Consider the following 15,926-nt stretch of genomic DNA (forward strand, 5'->3'; position numbering starts at 1 on the left):
ATAAGTAAAGACCATTTATTAGTTCGATACCGGCCTGTGCAGAAAGGATTGTATCACAGCGTAACACACATCTATGGATTATTTTATTGTTTTTTTTACCCCATTATTATACCACCTGACTATGCCCCTTATATACTCCACCCGGCTTACATGTGCCCCCACATTATAAACGGAAACACCAGTAAGACTCAAAACAAAACTACTACAAGCAAAATCCACGCTCCAAAAGCCAAATGGCGCTACCTCCCTTCTGAACCTTACAGTGTGCCCAAACAGCAGTTTACTTCCATATATATGGCATCACCATACCCGGGAGAACCCTTTTAACAATTTTTGGGGTGTGTGTCTCCAGTGGCACAAGCTGGGCACCACATATTGGCATATCTATGGAAAAAATCCCATTTTTACTCTGCAACATCGAGTGCACACCAATTTCTGCCAATCACCTGTAGGGTTAATATGCTCACTACACCCCTAGGTGAATACCTTGAGGGGTGTAGTTTCCAAAATTGGGTCACTTCTGGGGGGGATCCACTGTTTTAGTCCCACAGGGACTTTGCAAATGCGACATAGCGCCCAGAAACCAATCCAGCAAAATCTGTACTCCAAAAGCCAAATGGCGCTCCTTCCCTTCTGAGCCCTACTCAGTGCCCAAACAGCAGTTAATGACCACATATGTGGTATTGCCATACACAGAAGAAGTTGCTTTACAAGTGTTGGGGTGCTTTTTTTCATTTATTTGTTGAGAAAATGAAACATTTTCAGCTAAAACTACGTCTTATTGAAGAAAAAGGATTTTTTTTATTTTCATTGCCCAATTCTAATAAAATCTATGAAACACCTGTGGGATCAAAATGCTCACTACACCCTAGATGAATTCCTCAAGGGGTGTAGTTTTGTGAATCAAGTCACTTTTGGGGAGTTTCCACTGTACTGGTACCTTAGGAGCTTTGCCAAATGGCGCTCCTTCTCTTCTGATCCTTGCCGTGTGCCCAAACAGAAGTTTATGACCACAAATGGGGTATTGCCGTACTCCAGAGAAGTTGCTTTACAAATGTTGTGGTTCTTTTATTCCTTTATTTGTTGAGAAAATGAAAAATTTTGAGCTAAAGCTACGTCTTATTGGAAAAAAAGGATTTTTTTTTTATCTTCACTGACCAAAATGCTCACTATGAAACCCCTGTGGTTTCAAAATGCTCACTACACCCCTAGATGGATTCTTCAAGGGGTGTAGTTTCCTAAATGGAGTCACTTTTTTGGTGTTTTTACTGTTTTGGTCCCTTAGGGGCTTTGCAAATGCGACGTGGTCTCCGCAAACCATTCCTGCTAAATTTGAGCTCCTAAAGCCAAATGGCTCTCTTTCCCTTCTAAGCCCTGCTGTGTGTCCAAACTGCCGTTTATGACCACATGCAGGGTATTGTTTTACTCGGGAGAACTTGCTTTACAAAAGAAGTGGTGCGTTTTCTCCTTTTAGTCCTTGTGGAAATTAGGAAAAATTAGCTAAACCTACATTTTCTTTGAAAGAATGTAGATTTTCATTTTCACGGCCTACTTCCAATAATTTCTGCAAAAAACCTGCGGGGTCAAAATGCTCACTATACCCCTAGATAATTTCCACAAGGGGTATAGTTTCCAAAATGGGTTAACTTTTGGGGGATTTCCACTGTTTTGGCGCCGCAAGAGCCTTTCAGACCCGACATGGTGGCTAAAATATTTTCTAATAAAAAGGAGGCCCCAAAATCCTCTAGGTGTTCCTTTGTTTCTGAGGCCTGTGCTTCAGTCAATAAGTGCACTAGGGCCACATGTGGGGTATTTCTAAAAACTGCAGAATCTGGGCAATAGATATTGAGTTGCGTTTCTCTGGTAAGACTTTCTGTGTTACAAAAAAAACAGATGAAAAATGAATTTCTAAAGGGTTAAGAAACTTTCTAAATGCTGTTTTGAATACTTTGAGGGGTGAAGTTTTTAAAATGGGGTGACTTATCGAGTGTTTCTAATATATAAGGCCCTAAAATCCACTTCACAACTGAACTGGTCCCTGGAAAAATAGCCTTTTGAAATTTTCTTGAAAATGTGAGAAATTGCTGCTAAAGTTCTAAGCCTTGTGATGTCATAGTAAAATAAAAGGATGTTCAAAAAACAATGACAATCTAAAGTAGACATAAGGGTGATGTTAATTAGCAACAATTTTGTGTGGTATTACTATCTGTCTTACAAGCAGATACATATAAATTTAGAAAATGCAAATTTTTGCAATTTTTCACTAAATTTTGGTGTTTTTCACAATTAAATACTTAATGTATCGAGCAAATTTTGCCAGTAACATAAAGTCCAATGTGTCACGAGAAAACAATCTCAGAATCGCTTGGATAGGTGACAGTATTTCTGAAGTTATTACCACATAAAGTGAAACATGTCAGATTTGAAAAAATTGGCTGTGTCCTGAAGGGGTTAATGACCAAGCTATTTTTTAAAAGTTTTTCCATCATCTCATTCAGAGCTATAAATTTTATATTTTTGCGTCGACATAGCTGTTTAAAATCTTGTTTTTCGGTACAAGGTGTATTTTTAATAGCACCATTTTGGGGTACATATACTTTATTGATTAACTTATATTAACTTTTTTGGGGTGAATAGAAAAAAAACAGCAATTTCGCCACACTTTTTTGCGTCCTAAATTTACACCACTTACCGAGTGGTATAAATAACACAATAACTTTATTCAGTGGGTTGTTATAATTGCAGTGATACCAAATTTATATAGTTTTCTTATGTTTTACTAGTTATATACAGTAAAAACTAAATTTTTTTCACAATTATTTGTTTTTGTCTCTATATTTGAAGAGCGATTTTTCCGCTGATGCAGTTGTATGAGGGCTTTTTTTTTACGGAGGGACTTAGTTTTTATTGGTACCATTTTCGAGTACGTGCGACTTTTTGATGACTTGTTATCACCTTTTTTAAAGGCAGGATGCACAGAAAACAGCAATTATTGCATTGTTTTTAATTTAATTTTTTATGGCGTTCACCGTGCGGGTTAAATAATGTAATAATTTCATAGTTGGGGTTGTTGCGGACGTGGTGATACCAAATATGTGCAACTTTTTTACTTTTTATTTTGTTTTTTCATGATAAAGCACTTTGTAAGGCGAAAAAGTGGGTTTTTCATTTATTTTACTTTGGATTTTTATTTATTTATTATAAAATGTTATTAAACTTTTTTTAAAAATGTTATTAGTCCCACTAGGGGACTTCACTATGCGATCACCTGATCACTTTTATAAAACACTGCAATACTTCTGTATTGCAGTGTATTACTGCCTTTCCGTGTAAAACAGACAGGCATCTGCTAGGCCCCTGGCATGACCTAGCAGGCATTAACTAGAAGCAGACCTGCGGGCCTTTATTAGGCCCCTGGCTGCCATAGAAGACTCCGGCACCCTGCGATCGGATAGCAGGATGCCAGTGGGGTGAGGGAGGGAGCCCCCTCCCTCCAAAACCACTCAGATGCTGTGCTTGCTAGCTGTGAGCAGGGAGATTTAACTGCTCCCCGCTTCTTTTATGTATTCCGATGCAGTGCCATAAAAAGGCTACTGCATCGGAATAAAGCCTGTTAGTGGCCACAATAAAAACACTCATCAGCGGTCACTAACGGGTTCATTATAACCCTCAATGCCATTTGTCAGTAAATAGTCATCTAGACTTTTTTTTTTTAAATGCTGACATATTATCTGCCATTACTACCTGTAAGGGCAGTGCCTTCCATGGTTGCACTACTCTCTAACTGTGATGAACCATTTCCTATGTTGATGTCGCCTTTCCTCCACATGTAAAGAATGTCCCCTGGTCCTTTGTAAAGTCCCGGAAAGAATAAATCATGTGCTGTTTTTTGTATTAATCACACATACATTTTAATAAGATCACCTCTAAGGCATCCTTTCTCCAAGTTAAACGAGCCCAATATTTTTACCCATCCCATTTAATAATCTAGTCGCTCGCCTTTGAATCCTCTCCAGTTCTCTTATATCCTTTTTACAATGTGGAGTCCAAAATTAAATCCCATATTCAGAATGTGACCTTACAATGGATTTAGAGGAGTAATATTACATTTGAATCACAGATTTTTTTTATTGCTCATTATATACACACGTTAGTTGACTGATCTAAGTTATGCAACCCAAAAAAGATTGTTTGCCGGCAGCACATCTCCCCATGTAAACAGGAGATGTGCATCTGACAGTAAACAAATGCATGGACGATTGTTCTTCCCCATGCATTCTAATCATTACTCCATTTAAATGGATCAAACAAGCGACAATCAGCATACTGTGTTGACGATCAGCACTCGTTTACCTGGTAGAAAATCTGCCTATGTAAAACGGCCCTTATACATTATGTCAAAATGCAGTTGTGTGCAATAGGACTCGGCCCGCATAGATTTTTAGCCTTTTATATAATTAATATTCCAGATTTTATTATGTTTGACAAAATGGCCATTGGATGTCCAAAACTAAAGTTGCATTTTAAATATTCTATTTTAAATATTGTATTTTTTATTTAAGGAAATACATTTACAGTTTTTAAAATTTCATCTTTTTTTACATAGAAATATTCCATCAGATGCTTATATTCAGAAAAAATATAGATCAGAATAGTAAAGGTAGTATATACAGCGTATCTCCATGGAATGGTTGTGATTTATTACAGCTGAACAGCATTATGCAGTGATACTCTGTCAGTGTTCCAGGTAAAAATTGTTAGTTACCATATCCCTGACATATTCAGCAAGGCAATTGGGGGAAACAAGTTCCTTCTCACCTCAAATATGGAGAAAAATATACGGTTACAAATGTAGAAAACCATTAACAACAAGAAGATCAAAGGACCCAATCAGCACTGATTGCAACTTTAGGCAAAAAGAGTGTTTGCAAAAGAGCCAACGTTCTATAATTTCACATAGCGGATCTTGAACACAAATCATGTTTACAATGGCTTATGGCCTAGAATATTATGTGTAGCGGCTTACAGAATCACACCGGAGAAGGCCGTGCAAAAAAAGGCCAAAGATGCTGATGGCAAAAATCAACATGTTGTTTTTCAAAGCAAAGCTACAAAGTTTGACGAACATCATAAGACTTGTTGTATGGATTACACTAGGAAAGTATCTATAATTAAAGCTCTCATTCTGAGCACTTGCGATGCTGCGAGCGCAGCCGTACAGTATTAATATATAGGATCTAATTGTCTGTTCAAATTTTTCTTAGTTATATATATTTCTGGGAGAGCTGGGTCACAACTGGTATGGCCTTTACATTTCTGAATGTGCCTAATTTACAGCAATACAAAGGCAAAGGATGTCTCTTGGCAGATTTACCATTTAGTGATAACCGTATCCTAGCTTTCCTAGAAACAGGAATTATACAAAACAACTGACCAGAAAGTTTAAAAAACTCAAGGCTATTTTTTTTGTGTTTTCTTCGGAGACAGTGAGGGTCGGGTAACTCTTCTTCTTCTTCTTCTTCTCCAACTGTTCAAAATGTAAAATGTTTACAAAGTGGAGAATTTTCTCTATATGCCATCACCGAGATCAGCCCCCTTGGGTCATCAATGATTGTCACTGCCCAAATAAAAAACTTTCATGTGTGTATGTTTGCTTTCCTTTTAACTCTACCCATACATGTGAAATAGCTGGCTCCCCTGATCAACTCCACTATAAACATACACACTTTATTTAATAGTTAGAATAATAATAAAAAATTAAGCAAGTTGAAATCCTTGTGTCCCCCCAACGACTGATGTCACTACACAGTTACACTGCCCTCGTAGACCATAGATTATTGACTGAGCCCACCAAACTTAGCTAAACCTGCCAACATTTATATGATATGTAGGGCCACTTGTTCAAGAAGCAGTCTATGCACGAGAGTTGTTCTTTCTACTGTATCTTGTGACAGAAAGTTTCAACCATTTTCAGTCATCTTGGAGGGTATTGAGAATTGTCTTAGGTCAGCCAGTCACCTAACATGAATATGACCGACTGAATGTAATGACAAATAAAATATATTATTTTTATTACGATGATAGAATTGAATCTATGTTTTAACCGCGCTAGTGAAGTACATATCAAAACCACAAAAAAGGCCATACTCACTAGGTAGGTGGGTGGGTGAAAACCCGTTCCCATCAGGACGCAGACGGGTCAAAGAATGCTGCAGAAGGAGTGTGCATTAAATAGTGATAGCCCCTCCCACTAGTCTTGAGGGGAGTGGCGGACTAAGTGCTCAAAGGTGTGTGATAAATGTGTGTCAGTGTAGTGCTAGGGTGTGAATGGATGGTAAAAAATAAATATGTATGTATGAAAGTGTCAGAACTGTGTAATAATGTAATAAAAATAAATGTGATGAATAGGGGTCAGTGCTGTGAATAGTACATGGGGTGTCAGTACTATGTGTAATACGTGGAGGGATAATGTGCTGGTCGTCAGGCATGGCGTATCTTGCCGAATAACAGCCTATTTGTAACGCCGCTAGTGTTAGCTAAAGCGGGCTGCTCTGCATTCCAAACCAAACGCCAGCACATCATGCCCTCCCAGCATATAAGACCCGGCTGCGTCCTGAAAAAAAGTGTAGTATACGTAGTAAGAAATATCCATGAAACATGGGGTATTAGTTGTTATTTTGGCCAAAATACGCAAAGCTCGCAACCCAACGTCAAGGGTCCCCAGTGCCTTGCGAGTCCCTAACCAGAACTTTTCGTTCCTAATTTAAAAACACAAACAGAAAAAATGGGACATAAATATCAAAACCACAAAAAAGGCCATACTCACTAGGTAGGTGGGTGGGTGAAAACCCGTTCCCATCAGGACGCAGACGGGTCAAAGAATGCTGCAGAAGGAGTGTGCATTAAATAGTGATAGCCCCTCCCACTAGTCTTGAGGGGAGTGGCGGACTAAGTGCTCAAAGGTGTGTGATAAATGTGTGTCAGTGTAGTGCTAGGGTGTGAATGGATGGTAAAAAATAAATATGTATGTATGAAAGTGTCAGAACTGTGTAATAATGTAATAAAAATAAATAAATAAATGTGATGAATAGGGGTCAGTGCTGTGAATAGTACATGGGGTGTCAGTACTATGTGTAATACGTGGAGGGATAATGTGCTGGTCGTCAGGCATGGCGTATCTTGCCGAATAACAGCCTATTTGTAACGCCGCTAGTGTTAGCTAAAGCGGGCTGCTCTGCATTCCAAACCAAACGCCAGCACATCATGCCCTCCCAGCATATAAGACCCGGCTGCGTCCTGAAAAAAAGTGTAGTATACGTAGTAAGAAATATCCATGAAACATGGGGTATTAGTTGTTATTTTGGCCAAAATACGCAAAGCTCGCAACCCAACGTCAAGGGTCCCCAGTGCCTTGCGAGTCCCTAACCAGAACTTTTCGTTCCTAATTTAAAAACACAAACAGAAAAAATGGGACATAAATATCAAAACCACAAAAAAGGCCATACTCACTAGGTAGGTGGGTGGGTGAAAACCCGTTCCCATCAGGACGCAGACGGGTCAAAGAATGCTGCAGAAGGAGTGTGCATTAAATAGTGATAGCCCCTCCCACTAGTCTTGAGGGGAGTGGCGGACTAAGTGCTCAAAGGTGTGTGATAAATGTGTGTCAGTGTAGTGCTAGGGTGTGAATGGATGGTAAAAAATAAATATGTATGTATGAAAGTGTCAGAACTGTGTAATAATGTAATAAAAATAAATAAATAAATGTGATGAATAGGGGTCAGTGCTGTGAATAGTACATGGGGTGTCAGTACTATGTGTAATACGTGGAGGGATAATGTGCTGGTCGTCAGGCATGGCGTATCTTGCCGAATAACAGCCTATTTGTAACGCCGCTAGTGTTAGCTAAAGCGGGCTGCTCTGCATTCCAAACCAAACGCCAGCACATCATGCCCTCCCAGCATATAAGACCCGGCTGCGTCCTGAAAAAAAGTGTAGTATACGTAGTAAGAAATATCCATGAAACATGGGGTATTAGTTGTTATTTTGGCCAAAATACGCAAAGCTCGCAACCCAACGTCAAGGGTCCCCAGTGCCTTGCGAGTCCCTAACCAGAACTTTTCGTTCCTAATTTAAAAACACAAACAGAAAAAATGGGACATAAATATCAAAACCACAAAAAAGGCCATACTCACTAGGTAGGTGGGTGGGTGAAAACCCGTTCCCATCAGGACGCAGACGGGTCAAAGAATGCTGCAGAAGGAGTGTGCATTAAATAGTGATAGCCCCTCCCACTAGTCTTGAGGGGAGTGGCGGACTAAGTGCTCAAAGGTGTGTGATAAATGTGTGTCAGTGTAGTGCTAGGGTGTGAATGGATGGTAAAAAATAAATATGTATGTATGAAAGTGTCAGAACTGTGTAATAATGTAATAAAAATAAATAAATAAATGTGATGAATAGGGGTCAGTGCTGTGAATAGTACATGGGGTGTCAGTACTATGTGTAATACGTGGAGGGATAATGTGCTGGTCGTCAGGCATGGCGTATCTTGCCGAATAACAGCCTATTTGTAACGCCGCTAGTGTTAGCTAAAGCGGGCTGCTCTGCATTCCAAACCAAACGCCAGCACATCATGCCCTCCCAGCATATAAGACCCGGCTGCGTCCTGAAAAAAAGTGTAGTATACGTAGTAAGAAATATCCATGAAACATGGGGTATTAGTTGTTATTTTGGCCAAAATACGCAAAGCTCGCAACCCAACGTCAAGGGTCCCCAGTGCCTTGCGAGTCCCTAACCAGAACTTTTCGTTCCTAATTTAAAAACACAAACAGAAAAAATGGGACATAAATATCAAAACCACAAAAAAGGCCATACTCACTAGGTAGGTGGGTGGGTGAAAACCCGTTCCCATCAGGACGCAGACGGGTCAAAGAATGCTGCAGAAGGAGTGTGCATTAAATAGTGATAGCCCCTCCCACTAGTCTTGAGGGGAGTGGCGGACTAAGTGCTCAAAGGTGTGTGATAAATGTGTGTCAGTGTAGTGCTAGGGTGTGAATGGATGGTAAAAAATAAATATGTATGTATGAAAGTGTCAGAACTGTGTAATAATGTAATAAAAATAAATAAATAAATGTGATGAATAGGGGTCAGTGCTGTGAATAGTACATGGGGTGTCAGTACTATGTGTAATACGTGGAGGGATAATGTGCTGGTCGTCAGGCATGGCGTATCTTGCCGAATAACAGCCTATTTGTAACGCCGCTAGTGTTAGCTAAAGCGGGCTGCTCTGCATTCCAAACCAAACGCCAGCACATCATGCCCTCCCAGCATATAAGACCCGGCTGCGTCCTGAAAAAAAGTGTAGTATACGTAGTAAGAAATATCCATGAAACATGGGGTATTAGTTGTTATTTTGGCCAAAATACGCAAAGCTCGCAACCCAACGTCAAGGGTCCCCAGTGCCTTGCGAGTCCCTAACCAGAACTTTTCGTTCCTAATTTAAAAACACAAACAGAAAAAATGGGACATAAATATCAAAACCACAAAAAAGGCCATACTCACTAGGTAGGTGGGTGGGTGAAAACCCGTTCCCATCAGGACGCAGACGGGTCAAAGAATGCTGCAGAAGGAGTGTGCATTAAATAGTGATAGCCCCTCCCACTAGTCTTGAGGGGAGTGGCGGACTAAGTGCTCAAAGGTGTGTGATAAATGTGTGTCAGTGTAGTGCTAGGGTGTGAATGGATGGTAAAAAATAAATATGTATGTATGAAAGTGTCAGAACTGTGTAATAATGTAATAAAAATAAATAAATAAATGTGATGAATAGGGGTCAGTGCTGTGAATAGTACATGGGGTGTCAGTACTATGTGTAATACGTGGAGGGATAATGTGCTGGTCGTCAGGCATGGCGTATCTTGCCGAATAACAGCCTATTTGTAACGCCGCTAGTGTTAGCTAAAGCGGGCTGCTCTGCATTCCAAACCAAACGCCAGCACATCATGCCCTCCCAGCATATAAGACCCGGCTGCGTCCTGAAAAAAAGTGTAGTATACGTAGTAAGAAATATCCATGAAACATGGGGTATTAGTTGTTATTTTGGCCAAAATACGCAAAGCTCGCAACCCAACGTCAAGGGTCCCCAGTGCCTTGCGAGTCCCTAACCAGAACTTTTCGTTCCTAATTTAAAAACACAAACAGAAAAAATGGGACATAAATATCAAAACCACAAAAAAGGCCATACTCACTAGGTAGGTGGGTGGGTGAAAACCCGTTCCCATCAGGACGCAGACGGGTCAAAGAATGCTGCAGAAGGAGTGTGCATTAAATAGTGATAGCCCCTCCCACTAGTCTTGAGGGGAGTGGCGGACTAAGTGCTCAAAGGTGTGTGATAAATGTGTGTCAGTGTAGTGCTAGGGTGTGAATGGATGGTAAAAAATAAATATGTATGTATGAAAGTGTCAGAACTGTGTAATAATGTAATAAAAATAAATAAATAAATGTGATGAATAGGGGTCAGTGCTGTGAATAGTACATGGGGTGTCAGTACTATGTGTAATACGTGGAGGGATAATGTGCTGGTCGTCAGGCATGGCGTATCTTGCCGAATAACAGCCTATTTGTAACGCCGCTAGTGTTAGCTAAAGCGGGCTGCTCTGCATTCCAAACCAAACGCCAGCACATCATGCCCTCCCAGCATATAACATGCTTTTTGTAGCTCAATTTTTATCTTTTTCAGTCTTTTTGCATTTCTTCCATATAGCATTCACAGATTTAATTTCAATATGTTAAATAGCTGATAATGTAACATTATTATAATGCTTATCTTTTGCAGAACAATCATGAACTCTGGACTGAGAAGCATACAGCCACGGGCGTTTTCCAAGAATCCACATTTGCACTACATGTAAGTTGATATATTAATTTTTACCTTAGTAGGATAATTAAGCTTGGCTATACAATTTTTATTGCAGATTCTTACATATTGGCAGATACTGTATAGATAAGAACACTTATATGTAAAAACCCTTACAGAATTTCTTATACATAATAGTATGTTACCTATTTAAAGGGAATGTGTCATCAGAAAATGACCTATTATTTAAATCAAGTTTATACGGTAAACATAATTTGTAAGAATTTTTAGTGTTTTTTTTTTATTTTCTATGTCATTATCTATATTAAAAAATTATCCTAAAATCTTGCCATTTTCACTCTAGCCACTAAGCCTTATAATAGACTGTTCTGTAGAGATCACTTCTCAGCACTCATCTCATTATCATCACAGGCAGGATTATGCTGAAAGGTAACACCTATAAAAAGATAACACAGAATACACCATGATAATAGGTAATGGACAAAGCTCCCCTCCTATCACTTCCTGCACAGTAACAGAGCATGCCTAAAAAACTTTCCCATAATAGTCAATGGGTCAGCTCCAGACCATTGTTTCCTATGGTCCATGTGGGTGCTGTAAAGCATATCTCCAAATGCTGTTAAAAACAGCTCAAGCAATATGGCTGTCCCCATAATCATGTAGAGAAAATAGAATAACAACATTGAGAGTCAAAAAATAAAAACAGATTAAAAAAAACAAATTAGATGTTTCGTTATGTTTTAATTAGTAAAAAAATAAATATATATAGGTGATACAATACCTTTAACAAAAAATGTCTTAAAAGCTTTTTTCCACATATATTTCATTTTATGGAACAAACCTTCCGACCTGTTTATTGTGAGGGGATTGGAATATTCTGCTGCTTCCCTTTTATTCCAGTTGATCTAAACTACAAAATGTCTTTATTTTTAATTTCCGCTCATAAAGTTTTCCAGTTTTGTCACCTGAATAAGTGATCAAAGCTCCAATGATTATCTCATCATATCAAAGCGCCAAACAGACCATTTACCTATCCCAGCAGACATAAAATTTTCATTAACTTTTCTAGTTCTTTTTTTTCCATGGATGATCACTCGAAGTTGAAATAAAAGAAGAACAAAATTAATTCTTCCCGCACCTGCTGAGATACTGAAGGATTTATGTCACTTTAGAGTGTAGTTTCAATTTTGGCTACGCTTAACTCACAATGAAATTCTGTAAAACTGTACAAGGCACTCCTATATCTACTAATAAAATACGATAGATAGATAGATAGATAGATAGATAGATAGATAGATAGATAGATAGATAGATAGATAGATAGATAGATAGATAGATAGATAGATAGATAGATAGATAGATAGATAGATAGATAGATAGATAGATATTAGATAGATAGATAGATAGATATTAGATAGATAGATATTAGATAGATAGATATTAGATAGATAGATATTAGATAGATAGATATTAGATAGATATGAGATAGATAGATATGAGATAGATAGATATGAGATAGATAGATATGAGATAGATAGATATGAGATAGATATGAGATAGATAGATAGATAGATAGATAGACAGATGCCACTGAAAGATTAATCCCTACTGTGATCAGAGGCTTTGTTTAATATTAGAGGGGTCTGCATGACATTCTTGCCTTCACACCCCTCTGTCTAAGGACCTCAGGTCCAAAAAAAATTGTTCTTCCCTCACTGTCCTTTTCAATCCTGAGAAATGTGCCATGACCCTCAGGCTGTTTCTCCTTCATAATATGGGACCTTATACCGATTATGTACAAATGGTATTAATAATGCATATAACTAAATGCAAGACTCTTGTGTAGCACTGTCTGAGCATATTGGGGCACATGTACTAATGCAATCTAAGATTTAGACAGCAAAAACTTAAGGTGGTCTTACACGGCCTGACGTGGGCCGTGTAAACGAGCGGCGATCAACGAGACAGCTTGGTGATCAGCGCTCGTTTGCGCCTTTCACAAGGAGCTATGTATGGGGACGAGCGCTTGTTACTATGATGGCTCGTCCCATACATTTCTATCATGTTGGCATCACGTCTCCCTGTTTACACAGAGAGATGTGCTGCCGACAACGATAATATTTTCGTCACTTAAAACTATACGATCAGTTGAGCTCATTCATCGGCTGATCGTTGCCCGGTTTACACAGGGCAATTATCGGGAACGAGCGTTCTGTGAGCGCTCGTTTTCCCGACAATTGGCTTGTGTAAAAGGGCCCTTGGACCAGGCAGTCGGAATTTCATCACAGTGGTGAATGCTGTATGATAAATTTGGCACATCTTACTTCACCTGCCAGACACTTTTATCCTTCTTATACCACCTTTGATTTGGCATGGTTTGCAACAGAATTGTGTGGCAGTTTTTGTTGCGCACGATGGGGCACGATCAAATGCTCCTATCGCCAGAAGCAAGGTGTTAAATCAGCCCTTTCTTACCTAGATTTCCCCCCAGATCTGAAGTGTGATGATAATACATAACAGACCCGGATCTATTTGGCCTTAACTCGACATTCCTAAATGAGGACTTTGTTTTTCTTTGACTAATGCGTCATTTCTTGTAATCTAAGTGTTCCAAATTATGTTGTGCTTTGTACAGCCACACATTGATTTTTTTCTAAAAAGTCTAAAGACTGAACATTTAGAATTACAACTTAAACATTGTAAACATGTCCTCGTGAATAGGAACAGCCATTTAATTGAATTTGATATCGGATTTCAGAGGTTCATAAACTTTACTAGCTAAATAAATCTTTGATTTAATTTCTGGTTTTAAATTGCAGTTATTTAGGGCAGATGATGCTGGGTTTAAAGCAATGCGGAATTTTGCAAGTCTTTATGAAGCTTATTACAGGACTGAATGTGACTTCTGAGCATAATACCAGGGGTGAAGCTTGACTAAAGTGACAGTAATGCACAGATGTCTCCTCTTCAGTTTGTTCATATTTGTATTGACATCATTCAGGAATATGAAAGCTCTTCCTGCTCATCTAAAAAGAAAAAATTCAAAACAGATCTCCATTGCTTCTCATTGGCTAGAATGGGAGAGGCTCTTTATCCGCCAGATGGAATCGAAATTATTGAACGTAATCTTGATGCATCAGTTGACCTTTGCTTTCAGACAATGGCTAGAGCTAGAAGACCACATGTTCCGCTTGGTGAGATGAGCTGTCACATTGCAACATCAGATGCTGAGCTGAATCATAAAGCAGCTTGGCCAAAACATGGTCATAGTGTGATGAGTGAAAAAAATGTTCTGAAACAATGGGCCGGCTCTCCCCTTCACTGTATTGCTAATGTTGTAACATCAATGTTATATTCAAAGCTGCATACAGAACAGCACCAGAGGAGCAGCAGTGTCGTTTTCTCCAAGGATAAATCAATGTTTTTGCAATGTTAGAAAGATAGGAAGTAGAAAAATTACTCCAGTCATGAATGGGATGGTGGCACCAAGACCTCCTGTCACCGTAGGTTAGGAACGTGCTGGTTTCAAGACCTTCTGTCACAGGTGGTTAGGAGCGCAGTGGCGTCAAGCAGCACTTAAAAAAAGGTCTCTTTTTTTATCTTTTGCGATCTTCTATGTACACTACTGAATAAATCCCAAAAATGGAGCAAGGAATCCTGATCGATCAGGAGCTCCAATTATAAACCGTATAGGAAGGAATTGTGGTAGCACTCCTACTTCAATGAAGTAAGAGGATCCTTATTCACTCATATGTTTCAACTCCAGACTAGAACCTTTTTCTCCCTTTAATGCTTCATTCACACGAGCGTGTCCGATTTGCGTGTGCAAAAAACAAACCGTATTTCCTGCATTTCATGTCCGTGCGCCGCCAGTGTGCTTTCCGTTCTGCATCAGTGTGCTTTGCGTGTGGCATCCGTTTTTCACGTCCGTGATTCTCCTCAGCAAGCACTTCCTTTTTTTTTTGAGTTACATGATGGGGATTTTTTTTTTTTCAGTTGTGTAACTCTGCTACCGGTCAATGGAAAAATCATCCACATGAGCTCCCTTGTAGATCGATCCTCACACAGCCCCCCTGTAGATAGTGCCATACACAGCACCCCTGTAGATAGCCCCACACACAGCCCCCCTGTAGATAGCTCCACACACAGCCCCCTGTAGATAGCTCCACACACAGCCCCCTGTAGATAGCTCCACATACAGCCCCCCCCTGTATATAGCTCCACACACAGCCCCCCTGTAGATAGCTCCACACACAGCCCCCTGTAGTTAGCTCCACAGACAGCCCCCTGTAGATAGCGCCACACACAGCCCCTTGTAGATAGCTCCACACACAGCCCCCCTGTAGATAGCTCCACACACAGCCCCCTGTAGTTAGCTCCACACACAGCCCCCCTGTAGATAGCGCCATACACAGCCCCCCTGTAGATAGCGCCACACACAGCCCCCCTGTTGATAGCGCCAGACACAGCCCCCCTGTAGATAGCTCCACACACAGCCCCCCTGTAGATTGCTCCACACACAGCCCCCTGTAGATTGCTCCACACACAGCCCCCTGTAGATAGCGCCACACACAGTCCCCTATTGATAGCGCCACACACATCCCCCTGTAGATAGCGCCACACACAGCCGCCCTGTAGATAGCACCACACACAGCCCCCCCTGTAGATAGCTACACACACAGCCCCCCTGTAGATAGCTCCACACCCAGCCCCCTGTAGATAACTCCACACACAGCCCCCCTGTAGATAGCTCCACACACACAGCCCCCCTGTAGATAGCTCTACACACAGCCGCCTGTAGATAGCGACACACACAGACCCCCTGTAGATAGATACACACACAGCCCCCCTGTAGATAGCGCCACACACAGCCCTCCTTTTGTACATAGCGCCACACAAGCCCCTACCCCTAGTACATAGTGCCACACAACCCCCCCTTGTACATAATGCCACACAACCCCCTCCCCCCTTGTACATAGTGCCACACAACCCCCTCCCCCTTGTACATAGTGCCACACACAGCCCCCTGTTGATAGCGCCACACACATCCCCCCTG

At 40.3% G+C, this 15,926-nt stretch overlaps 1 protein-coding gene across 8 annotated transcripts in view; it reads left to right on the forward strand.

Moving 5' to 3' along the window:
• Nucleotides 1-15,926, forward strand: part of NTRK3 (neurotrophic receptor tyrosine kinase 3) — a 629,741-nt gene that overhangs the window by 191,357 nt on the left and 422,458 nt on the right. For all 8 annotated transcript variants that reach the window (XM_075858200.1, XM_075858201.1, XM_075858199.1 and 5 more), the window contains one exon: nucleotides 10,829-10,900. In XM_075858200.1, coding sequence (XP_075714315.1) covers nucleotides 10,829-10,900 — 72 coding nt within the window. The remainder of the gene's footprint in view (nucleotides 1-10,828; nucleotides 10,901-15,926) is intronic.

Source organism: Rhinoderma darwinii, chromosome 3 (assembly GCF_050947455.1).
Source record: "Rhinoderma darwinii isolate aRhiDar2 chromosome 3, aRhiDar2.hap1, whole genome shotgun sequence".
NCBI lineage: Eukaryota > Metazoa > Chordata > Amphibia > Anura > Rhinodermatidae > Rhinoderma > Rhinoderma darwinii.